Source organism: Gasterosteus aculeatus, chromosome 9, assembly GCF_964276395.1.
Source record: "Gasterosteus aculeatus chromosome 9, fGasAcu3.hap1.1, whole genome shotgun sequence".
NCBI lineage: Eukaryota > Metazoa > Chordata > Actinopteri > Perciformes > Gasterosteidae > Gasterosteus > Gasterosteus aculeatus.
In genome coordinates this window covers 13,732,839-13,745,144 of record NC_135696.1, presented here as the reverse complement: position 1 = coordinate 13,745,144, position 12,306 = coordinate 13,732,839, and the positions used below count along the sequence as shown (strand labels likewise).

The 12,306-nt window shown below is 41.0% G+C and overlaps 1 protein-coding gene across 9 annotated transcripts in view; it reads right to left on the bottom strand.

Moving 5' to 3' along the window:
• Nucleotides 1-12,306, bottom strand: part of kcnq5b (potassium voltage-gated channel, KQT-like subfamily, member 5b) — a 68,675-nt gene that overhangs the window by 6,752 nt on the left and 49,617 nt on the right. For 3 of the 9 annotated variants that reach the window (XM_078109001.1, XM_078109002.1, XM_078109005.1), the window contains 10 exons: nt 10,984-11,122; nt 10,711-10,837; nt 8,490-8,665; nt 8,258-8,383; nt 6,555-6,665; nt 6,256-6,351; nt 5,331-5,425; nt 3,407-3,433; nt 1,565-1,621; nt 222-445 (listed from right to left, as the gene is read on the bottom strand). In XM_078109001.1, coding sequence (XP_077965127.1) covers nt 222-445; nt 1,565-1,621; nt 3,407-3,433; nt 5,331-5,425; nt 6,256-6,351; nt 6,555-6,665; nt 8,258-8,383; nt 8,490-8,665; nt 10,711-10,837; nt 10,984-11,122 — 1,178 coding nt within the window. The remainder of the gene's footprint in view (nt 1-221; nt 446-1,564; nt 1,622-3,406; nt 3,434-5,330; nt 5,426-6,255; nt 6,352-6,554; nt 6,666-8,257; nt 8,384-8,489; nt 8,666-10,710; nt 10,838-10,983; nt 11,123-12,306) is intronic. The other 6 variants (XM_040185687.2, XM_078109006.1, XM_040185689.2 and 3 more) reach the window with 3 other exon arrangements.

Here is a 12,306-nt window from a genome sequence, read left to right as displayed (position 1 = left end):
AAACGTCAAGCTATTCTTTAAGATTTGTATGATTTCAGCGTTTAGCAATTATTTAACCTTAATCAAAAAGCTTTTTCCATCTTGTTTAAAGGTAACACTGTGTTGAGTACCGCATGTGCGAGAGTGACAATGAATCTTACCCGCCATGAAAGGGCTGCTGATCAGTCCATAACTAAGCTCAACCGTGTCTGGAAATGGAATAATGGGACAGCGTCACTCACCGTCGGTGGTCGAGCGTGACTGGCTCTTAAGGCGCAGGGAGGGTCTGAAGCGCGTGCGGTCGTTGAAGCTCCAGCTCTTCTGTACCTTGGCAGGGCTGGTGCCATCCGTCCCCGCCTCGGCCACCGGAGACCGCCGGTCGTTCACCGAAGACGTCTGCCTGTTCTTGATGCTCTGACCTCGGGGGCTCGCCATCCTCACGCGCTCTTTGAAGCTCAACTTCTGACTGCGGGGCGAAACGGGGGGGACGAATGAACAGCGGGCGGGAGGGGAAGAGTAAGAAGGGAATGATGTTGTGAAGAGGTGGAATGACATGAATTTATGTTAAAGTCGAAAGTTTAGGTGAAACAACGTAAAGCGTCCGAGCTCATGGCATGATGCTGTTCCTTTACACAATCGTGTCATGTAATCATCCAGGACTTGACCTTCTACTATGAAGCTGAGGGGCTGCAGGACAAGATGGAGAAGACCAGCATGCATTTGCAGCATTGTAGCACATGCTTTACACAAAATGCAGGCTCAGGTTAGGTATGTCAACACTGTGTTGTGTAGGTTGTTTCTTGATGTGAATCTATCCACCGCATTAGCTACAGTACATCATTCAATATGACCAAATATGTAGCAAGTTGCAAAACAAAAATTGATGTTGTAACGTCATGTTAAATGGTGACATTTTGTATCTTTCATTTAAGTTCGTATTGTAACATGTCTTTTAACCACACAAATCCCCATGTAACGCTAAAGGATTTATTGAGACAACTCAGCAAAAGTGAGGTCATGAAAGAGAAAGTGAAGGTACGGGCCATTAGAAGAAGAGGAGGTAGGGGAGTTGCTTGAAAAAGCAGTGCGCAAGCATCAGGTGTGGCTCTTTAGGTGAGTTTGAGTAGTTTAATAATATGGAGTATAACTTGTCTTTGATTCTGGCCACAGAGAAACATGACGTGTTTGGATGACCTACGATACGAGGAGTACAGTGTGATAAGTAGTTGGGATGTAACACCAGCAAGAAAAACACAATGTTAATCCATCAAGTAAATTATTATTCTACATTCAGTCTTTTTTCAAAGGGGATCTGCTACTTACAATACTGGTACACATATTCGGAGAGCAAATGTTGTTAAAACGGAAATCACAAGAGGCAGAAGTATGCGCATTGCTCAGGCAAAGATCAAACAAAAGGCAGATAGCGTATTGCCACCAAGGTGACTGATGTCTCTCCCTGCAACGTTCAATTACTCTGCCCCCTCCGAGGCTGCGGAGCCTCCTACAGATACCCATGCACCAAGAATTAGTCAGCATTCTCAAATAAAAGCTCATATAACACGGGAGCAGAAGCGCTGTGTACCTATGTTTCCATGTGGTAAGCCTCCTCAGCAGCTTCTGTTTATTACTATGACTTTTACTAAAAAACCAAGGGGAGACATACGGGGATGTGTTACATGATGAAGAAACAAAGTAGAAATATTTAACTCTGAAAGTTTTGAAATAGAGTCTTTCTGTACCCTTATTTCCCCTTGTATTTTTCTGTTTTAGCCAGATGCATAAATGCAAATATTCTTTATAATCTCGTATGTAGGAAGGCTACAAAATATGAGGTAATACTGAGGTTCTGCTTCAGTTACCACTGATATTTAGAAGCAGCAGAATGGAGGCAATTCAGCTTAGTAGAGGAAAATGAACATCGACAGCACCGTTTAAAAAAGGCTGCAATTTGGTGACTCACGCACTTCGTGCTGATACCACTAATCCAGCAATGTCGATTCAGATGGGCAATGCGAACGAGTCACCAGTGTCAGATCAGTAACCTTTCGACGGACGCTTGTGGGCTCACAGAGGGCATTAAGAAACAGAAGTGTTCTTCTTTTTCATGTAATTTTTTTCTCCTATTGCTGCGTTTTATAACTGTGCTTCTGTTATGTAATGCTTTGAAGATTAATATATAAATCGAGATGCTAAATAAAGGGAGTCAGCTCCAGTTGTGGCCCCGTGTGGCTTTAAATCTCCTCCCCTGCTCTGCAGTGGAAAGGTAAATAGATTTAGGGGCTTGCAAAAACAAAATCATAGGTGGAGGCTGGAGGTCTCCTGCCTGCCTCAATCTGCTTAATTTGGTTATTTACTTTTTATATTCTTAGGCTTCCTCTCTAACTCTAAGTTTGCCTACAGAGTCCTGTGGTAGTTTACAGACGTACGTTTATTCAGGGTTTCAAATATGAAATTAGCCCTTCCTGCCCTACATGTGGCATTAGCTAAAATACATCCCTAAGAATTTTTTGAATACAGACTCAAAACTAAATATCATTTCTTATCAGAATATAAATACCTGAGACAACAGGCATTTGCATGTCGTTATGCCTACGACTACTTCATTTGAGATTATTATTTTTTTGAGAGGAGAATAAATGATAAAAAAAAGATAGAGAATAGAACCAAACCAGAAGATGACACAATGAGTCATACACAGGGCTAGCGTAAGGGTCGCCATCGCAGGGTCAACATTTCATTACGGGCCGCCTCTAGCACGACCGGACACTCTCTAACCGAGTGCTGTTCAAATACAAGTGGAACCACGAGGGTCTTTGTGTTTGTAATGCTTGAAGTTATTCCACAAAGAGGGCTGGAGGTTGTTTGGACAAAATGTTGTACTACTTGCAACACAATAGCTTCAGTTCTGCTACGAAAGTTCCTTTAAACCTGCACCATTGAGTATTTTTATAATAACAGCAAAAATAATGACAATGTGTAAAGATGAAGTGGTCCAACCAACAAAGAAATATTATCCGATCATTTAACTTGGTTTGGGTTTGATAGGCAACAACTTTACTGCTTTAGTTTGCTCAAACCTGTTTAATTGTCCTCAGCAACACAACAGAGTAAAATGCTCTACAAGGTGACAGTGTGTTATGCGTACAGCTTGTTGCACTGCCCTCCTACTGGTATATATTGACAAAAAGCAATATATTCAGGTTCAAGGAATGTAATCATGTGCTTCTACAAAGATTTTGTTTTAACAAGTCAAACTTCTCAAATGGTTATTCTTGAATAACCTTTCCAAAACAATTAACATAAAACTTAATCAAGAAATACAAACGTTTTGTACTGTTTGTCATTTTCAGTCTAAAAAGTATTAAGAGTCAAACCCAGCCCGGTTCCACCTAACTGAGACCGTGTTTGTTCAGTAGTTACAAACCTTGTGGTTGACTCTCCCGCCTCCTTCCTGGGGTTGGAAAATGAGAAGAAGAAAAAAAAATATTAGCATCTTTTCATCATACTGTGTCAACTGTGTCTGAAGGACCAGACCAGTGGTTCTACTTATTTTAGCTGATTTATTACAAGTTACATAGACCTTAAATTAGAGCTAAGCATGTTGACAAACTGAGTAATGTACATTTGAACAACTCTTTCCCTTTTACTTTTGAACAATATAAGAATCAATAAGCAGACTCTTAATAGCTGAGAACGCAATGTTGAATACCCATTCTGGATTGTTTTGTCAGAGAGTTTTTGTCAAAGTAGCAATACATTTGTGAGTAGAACAATAATAGTCAATAGAAATTATGGAAATCAATGGATGCCCAAATAAAGAAAAGTATTTGAATAGCTTGCATTTAAAAAAAAATAGACATACTGTACATGATTTATAGTTAAGAAGCTAAAACTCGGCGGTAGGGTCCACTTCATCAGCACAGTGGAAAGAGTTCATTAACAAGATTTCAGGGTAGCGATTCCTCATTCAGCAATAAGCATTCCAAGGGAAATAGACCAGGACAAACCGGAAAGCTCACTATAAATATGCAGCGTCAAGATAAACTAAGGAAGCGCCTGCAACCAGAGATGGTGACTGAGGATCGGCTGAGGAACAGTAATCACTTTAAGCTGTGTCTTCCAATAACTCTGTGACTGCATGATGTAAGCAGGATATAAGCCATGGAGATTGTTTTCACAATATTTCCAGGCTTCTGAGAAACGAGTGTGGACACACATGGGGGTAAAAAAAGAAAAAGAAAATGGGAATGAATACTTAATTGGTACTTTATTCTAACTGTTTGATTCACAAAATAATGGTCGGAAAATGTCCAATATGCAAGGAAGGGATTGAAGAGTTAGCTAGCATGTATTGATCTGGTCACAGCCGTGGGTTTGAATAAGTGCTGGTTTTACACAGAAAATGGTAGCAACACTGGTGGTTGGTATGTTGAGATGGAGAGCAGCAGAAACTTTAGGCGGCTCTTTCTCACTTTTAGTATGTTAGTTACGAGCGCTGACAGATGTGTTTCAAAGAGAGAGGTGTAGTTTTAGGATTGGATTTTGAAGTTTGTCCGACCCCCTGCTGTGTGAGGACTGTCTCTAGTGATCCAAACTGATTCTTCTTCCAACTCCACTGACCGGCTGAATTTATGAGCCGGATAGTCGGAAGTCTTTTTCCCAAGCCACTAAGCTCCCAATAACTAGTTAACTAATATTCATGATATGAATATGGCTTCAAGCTGTGTATGGATATAATATATGAAGCAGATTTAACGTGATCAGCTTTCTGCAACCCTAACAACATTTACAATCAACAGGGATGATGAGGCGGAGAGGCGAATACACCCAACACCTCAATTTAGGAAACAAGAAGAGTACACGAGAGCTTTTAATGCTTCCTTTTTGTCAGGTATCTTTGAGAGTACCGCTAAATCACTCGGAGCATCAGTGCTAAAATTAAGGGGACTTAAGTGCAGCAAATTAAAAATGTCATTGAGGGAACAAAAGTTACTCATATAATGCTACCTGCATTATATTGTCGACTGCATTGAGGACTCAACTGAGAGCCTGACTGCAATGTGGATGTATGAAATGGAGGTTTATATAATAGCAGAAAAAAATGCGAAAAGTTCGATGTTTTTGTTATTTTGATATTAACAGAGCCTGGAAACTATATTTTTTGCCGTGAACTAATTGGCCATCAAAATAATAATTAGAAAATCAATGCAAAATAAAGAGGTCAACACAAATGCATCCATCAAGAGAAAGAAAACGCAAAACAGTTGAATTATTATTTTAAAAAGATAACTTTAGAAACGTGGTTTAAGTGGCACCGCATACAGACAGCAGTTGCCAGTTGTACCTACTTTGTAGGGCTGCAGGTATGCAACGCCTTCAAGTGAGGCTTCCAGGTAGCAATGGAAACCGAGTTCTCATCAGCCGCGTAACTACGCCAAACACACTGCATGCAGAATACACAAAACCACAAAGAAGAAAAAAGCACAAAGAGAAAAAAGGGAGGTTAAAAAAAGTAAATAAATACATGACAGAGAAGGTACGGGAGGATGAGGAGAATAGAAAACAAATTTAAAAAAGCTAATTGAAAACTCAAAGAACAGGTGTGTCCCAGGTCTGTGGTCGGCATGGATACATGGACCTGTTAAGAGGTCAGGAGGCTTTTATAGGGCCGCCAAGTGGCGTCCAGGTAGGGCCTGGTGCTGTCGGTGGAGTAACAACGCCACGCAGCCTCGTACAACATGGGGATGGAAAGGATGGAGAGGAGAGAAGAAGAGGTGGAGTACAAGTGGAGGGGGGATGGGTACATGAGAAGGGAGATAAGGATGGAAGGGGGGAACCAAAGAGGGAGAAAATGACAAAGCGTGAAGGAGGAAAGTTGGTGAGAGGAAAATAAGGAAGTGCACAGAGAGATGTAGGAGAAGGACAATGTGAAGTCAGCACCAATAAAATGCACTGTGTGATGCACATGGGGAGAGGAATGGCAATAATGGGTTTGCCAACCTGGTGTTTCTTGGCTTAAAAACAAGTCTGAGTTTAGAGAGCTTCTTGCAATGTGAGAATCACGGGGCCAATGGGCCCTTCAGAGTGATGCTACATGTTACAGGCTTTTTATTGGTTGAGACAGGACAATTAGAAACAAGAAACTGAAAAATGAAAAAATCGTTCAAAGACATTTTGTATTGATGATTTGGTGTTTAAAATAGTTTTGAATAACAGCAACAACTCATTAAAACAACATTTGTTTTGAATAGTCCAAAGACAGTAATGCTTTACCTGGATGAGGTAGGCGGCTGGGTTTCTCCTTTTCTCAAAGTGCTTCTGTCTGTGCTGTTCCTGAACCTTCAGGGCAAAGCCTGAGCCCAAAATACCCTGGTACAATATTGAAAGGATTAAATACTGAATGTGAGTGCACACCAAAGACTGTCCACTATCACGCCCTTTGTGAGTGGGTGAAAAATGTCTTACCTTGCTGTGTAAATAACTTACAGCGAGTTAAACACAACGTGTTATGTCAAAATAAAACGTAAACGTCTTTATTCATTGACTCTTAAAAAAAGGAAGGGTTTACTTACAGCGGGCAAGGCAAAGAAGGAGATTCCCAGGAGGGCAAACCCAGCGGACAACATCCGTCCCGTCCACGTCTTTGGGGTCTTGTCTCCATAACCAATGGTTGTCAATGTGATCTGTGATAACATAATTCATCATCACGTCCTGAAGGATCAGAATGAGGCTTTTGCAGAAGAAAAACATACAAGTATAAGCTTTACTTTTACAAGCTTTATTAGACAAAGTCGGGTAATTAGTTACAGCCATATGCTAGCTATAGAGCTTATAGTCTTTCTTGGCTTGCTTAAATTAATTAGTTTATGAAGAAACATTAACCATTCTTCATTTGGTCAAGTATCTATAAAGTATTAGTGAATGATTCTAAAAATAAAAACTAAATTCCACTCAGGTGCATATAATTGAGCTTTTCTTTAAGAGGGTTGAACTCGATGTGTCAGTATACTTTTAAATTACATGAATTATTCATAATTAGTCCAACTAACCCCTTAGTATTTGCCTTCTTTAAATACTTTTGAGTTTTGCATCTTGGTCTGGTGTAACTGTATTAATACGGATATACTGGTTAGTTTGCATAATGCTTGAGCTTGCCACACAGAGGCTTGTTTTAAAATGATGCCTTCAGGCAGCACAGTACAAGTGATTGGACTTGTGTAGAGGCCCTTATGGGAACGAGTCTGTACAGTACGGCCTTGATTCGAAGAACAATGATAAAAGCCTCTGGCTGAAATGTTTATTCAGCCTAGAAAAATGTTGAAGCACTGTGAGGTGCTTTTTTTTGTATTTTTGCCCTCATTTATGTGTGAAGTGCTACATAAATGATCGGTGAAAACACAATGAGAAGGCAGTTATAGAATACTTACATCTTTGACTGATTGCATTGAACATAATTCAGTCAAAGAATATGGATTCTTAGTAATGAGGGTACCTCCATCTGAACAGAGCTATTCAAATGTCTTCAGTTATACCAAGAAAATAGGAATTTAATCACTAAATAAACCTGCCTGTGGTCTGGAATTTGCATTGGTGGCCAAACTCCTTGCTTGCTTTCATTAATATCTATCCATCCATCCATTTCTCTATCTCTATACTGCTTCCTTTTGGCAGTCTGATGAGTTTAGGTTCTCTTTCATTTAGACTCTTACTGCTTTGAATGACAAGACGGCTACAACCTTTTGGTATCATTGTGATTTTTGGAGCTGGTATGGAAATGTTGGTCAATGGAGCTTTGCATGGCTTATGTTTATGGATGAGCTTTCAAATGCTCGAGGCAAAGATAAATCCAATTGAAAAAAAAACATTACCGTCCAATGCAGGACGTATTTGTTTGAAGAGGTAGCAGCGCTGATTAGTAAGAGGTGTAACTGTGAAGAAACCCAGAAATGCATTCTACAAATTCAAGAGATGTTGACATGAATTGGAAGTGGAATGAAACTGATTTGGCAGCTGTTAAATCTTCATATTAATCTTAAATTTCTTATTTCAATGTTAAGATGTAAGCCATATTGCCAAGAGAATTGATTTGATGCTGTTGTTTCATTCCTCCTGATGCGAGATGCAAAAGAAGCACAGGAAGATGCTTTTTTTGTTGTTGTTTATCAGGTTTATCCTGCATAGAAAAAAAGTTTACAACTGCACGTCTTTGTTTAACCCTGTGTGGCACAATGATGATACATGATCCTTAAATTAGGAGATATTCCTAAAAACTCACCGTGCCCCACCACAAAGCATCAGCGTAGGTAGCAAAGTCCTTGTTGAACTTGTTCTCAACAAGGTAGACGAGGAATGAAGAGAAGATGAGAACCAAGAAGCCGATGTACCAGGCGGTTACCAGTTCCTGCAGGCAGACACTCATTCTAGTAAATACATTTTTTGTATAAACAGTTCTACCTCACTTCATTCAATGTAGCAAAGGTTGCACATAGGCCTCTGTGGCAGCTCACCTTGCTGTGTGCGTAAACCACAGAGCCCAGCAGCTTCCAGGTGCCTCCTCTTCTGTCCATCCGCACCATGCGCAGGATCTGCAGGAAACGGAGGCTCCGCAGCACCGAGGTGGCAAAGATGTTGCCCTGACTACCCGCCGAGACCACCGCCACCGACGCAATCAGTACTATGATGTCTGAAGGGCAGAGAAGATACATGAGCAAGGGAGAACGATAACTTGCTACAACTCAACCCTGGAAAACAAAATACAGTACAGTATATCGTGATGAACATACATTTAAATCTTATGAATTTGTATATTTAACTTGGATGGATTTTTTTTTAGACCATGACTTCCCTTAATGTGCTGTGTTATTTTGTAAAGGTATGATTAAAGCTCTCTTCCTGCAATTTTTTTTCCCCCACTCGCAATACTTAATTTTAGGATCTTTGTGTAAATGTGTGTTTTTTTTAAATGTCTTGAAAAACATATTCTGAAGCTTCTATTCTATTGTTCTGGTTATTTCGAATCACAGATCTGAAATGATCAAGATCTCAACACAGCCTGCCAGTAGGATACAACAACGTCTGCAAATTTCACTTCCCATCAGCTCGCGTCAATCCACTAAACCTGCTTTTGAATAAAGGTGCTGACCGATCTGTGTTAAATGGCTTCTCTTCTGAGAAGTCTACGAGACAGTGGGCAGACCCAGAGTGTGAAAAGGGAAAAGTCAGCAATAGCGCCGTGAACAATGCATTAATGACACCCAGGAGATGAGTCTCCGGGACACCCACAGGAGACTTCATGTGTATGTAAGTACTGTACAGGATGAAATACCGTTCAGAAGTCTATAGGAGTCCTTCCAGACATCCAACTCAAGCCAATTAAGCTTTGTGGCTTGCGACTTTAAACTTTGAACCACAGTGATGTCATCACCATCTCAACTTGCTCAAATACAGTTACATTGTTTTATGCAGGAAGAGGTTACGCAATGCAGAAAGAGGCACAAATAAGGATAAATAAATCCGTTGAAAGCACTGTCACAAAAAATTTGGCCCCTAATCTCTTAAGCACCCGAATATTTGTGTTTTTATTGAAGGTGTACACACATCATTACATCATTTTTGTAACCATTTAACCGGATTCTGTTTGCCAATGGGTCTGTATCACCTTGAAAAGACAACAACAAAAAACACAACAATACGTTTATAATGTGAAAAACTAAGTGCTTATTCATTTATTCAGGATTTTCAACCGTAACACACAGGGCTTATTTATGTAGATAATGGAAAAGGCTCAGGTGTCTTCATGTGACCTACATGTGGAGCACTATCCAGCAGTAATTCAACTTCATCCATTCACAGACGAGGACTATGAGATTTGGTTAAAAGCACCGACAAAGGGTAATACGTGAACCTTGAGTTCTACTGATGTAATTTCTAAATAAGATAACAAATGTAATACAATCGATTAGGGAAAAAACATTAGAAAGTACAATTCCGACCATCTCATATATAGAATCCTCATAACATATCATAACATCCTCTTTGATCCTCTGATTACTGGTTAAATAGAACACAGAGAAAGCTAAATGTCAAAGCCACGAATGCATGACAGGACGGATCATCACGTCTCCTACTTAACTTTCTCATCCCGTATTACTCAGTGTTCAACTTATTCCTCACTCCCGTGATCTCTCTTACTTTTTTAGGCTCTATTTCACACTCCTTGCCTCCGTCTCTTACTTTATTATTTTTTACGCTCATATTCCCTCAGTGCTGGCAAACTACAGCACCCACTACGCTGCGTGTGCTCGAGGCACCCTGCGTGACGTCTACGCCCTCCTCTCCCTCCCCGAAGCCTCCCGCTCTAGTTTCCAAGAAGGAGCAGAGGGAACCGACAGTGGAAAGAATAAAAGTCAGTAAATGCAACCTCATTACGGAAATGCTCTCTGCTCTCATGAGCTCTGACCACAACTATAATGACACGAGAACACTGTGATCAATCGCGTGCAGGGGAACAGTGCTCACGTCCAATATCTGACTGCATTCACAAAGGGCACAACTGAGGTTCAATAAACGGGAAGTAAAGGTAAAGGCAACGAAGAGTACAGTGAAGAAAAGCAAATGGTGCTTTGATTCAGAATACTTTTTTCTATTTCGGGGTTTGGGTGGTGGGGGTTATCTGTATCTGCTGCCTCAAAAGCAGAGTGAACAAAAAGGTGTGATTCGAAAACTCGCCTATGACGCAGAAAGGCTTCCTGGCAAAGCGGAGCCGTCCCTGCCATCCTCTGTAGCGACAGCAGCATCCCGCCGACCAGATACGGATGATGTATTCCAACCCAAACACGACGATCATCACAAACTCCTGTTCAAAAACACACAGAAAACAATTGTTGCCTTGCCGGGATGTCCATGGTAATGACCTTCAACATTCAGCATGCCTTTTCCTTTTCAGGGATTCTCTAAAAAACTGATATTTCACCAAGCTTTTCAGGGCTTAGCAGTACACACTTCAGCAAGATCTGTGACGGTTTCAGCCGTCAGCGTTGTGTTGGTTACCAGAATAAGGAGACAATAGGACGAGAAGTCCTGATGAGCTGGGATGGTTGAGAACACAGAGAGGACCAGGCAGCTGAAGACCAAGACGAACCTGAACAGAGCAACAGAAAAGACAAAAAAAGGGAAGAATGGTAAATACAACATATGCAAGAAAACTAGATTCTTTGAAGATGACATCAAGAGCCTGACCTCTGAAATAACCACACTGACCGGCAAATTCCAAATGATCGTTTTCACTGGTCAGAAAAATGCCGTTGATCATAGCAAAGTGCACTAAAGTGGAATCCACCGCTGCATTTTCCTGTGTCAAACTCTTGAACCCATTCTGGCAATAAAGTTTGAGCAGAACACGAACAACCTGGCAGCAAAACCGCAGAACCCATTTCCTCTCTGCAGTGAACCAGCTATTATTCAATATCCTGAGATATCAAGTTAATCAGGCTTGTTTGTGTAACACGATTTGCAAGAAATAAGCAGTGAAACCGCGGCTATTGGAAAACAAACTGAAAACGACCAGTTCCACACTCCGAACGTCGCTCCCTCTGCCAGGAAACCGTAACTTACCATCTTCATAACCAGAGCATGTTGTTTTCCATCACATAGATCCTCCAAAAACACGTCACTGGCTGAAACGGCAGCATGGAGTTAGGGTGGCTTTTGATGCTGAACGGGGAGAGCACATCTGTGTTTTATCATCCGTGATCTCCTCGTAGGCCTCTCGGAGAAAGACTGACATGCTTTTTTGCAGGCTTTCAGAGAGCAGACAGTTCCTGCAGACAGCAACCTCTAACCTTTATGCATCTTCATTCTTTGAGAAACATTCAGTTGTAAAGATCACTCCCAGGGAACCGGTGTCCCAACAGTATGAGCCGGCCTAATCTCTTCAAAAACACGTTTTATGGAAAATGTGTTTTTTGTCCTGAGCAAATACTGTTTGAAAGAAGCCTGCGTGAAAATAGTAAGTATGCAGAGTGGGCCAGTGTCCTTACGGTGTAGCACACAACTGTGCCGCTCTGACCTCAGTCAGCCCCTCTTCGACATCCAGAGGCACAATGGAGGTCAACACTTTCCACAGCCATCTGGATGATTATGTCCTTTTTTTCTCAACCCATATGTTCTCATCTGGCTCGGTCGTTTGGCTGAGAGCTATTGCTGGTCCGGGGTGTAGCAGAAGTGTTAAGCATCAAAAGTTTGAAGTTTGCTACGTTGACATTTCCAAGGTTTGAATAATGTGAATTTGATTTTGGAGAAAAACATCCAGTGACAATTATTGTG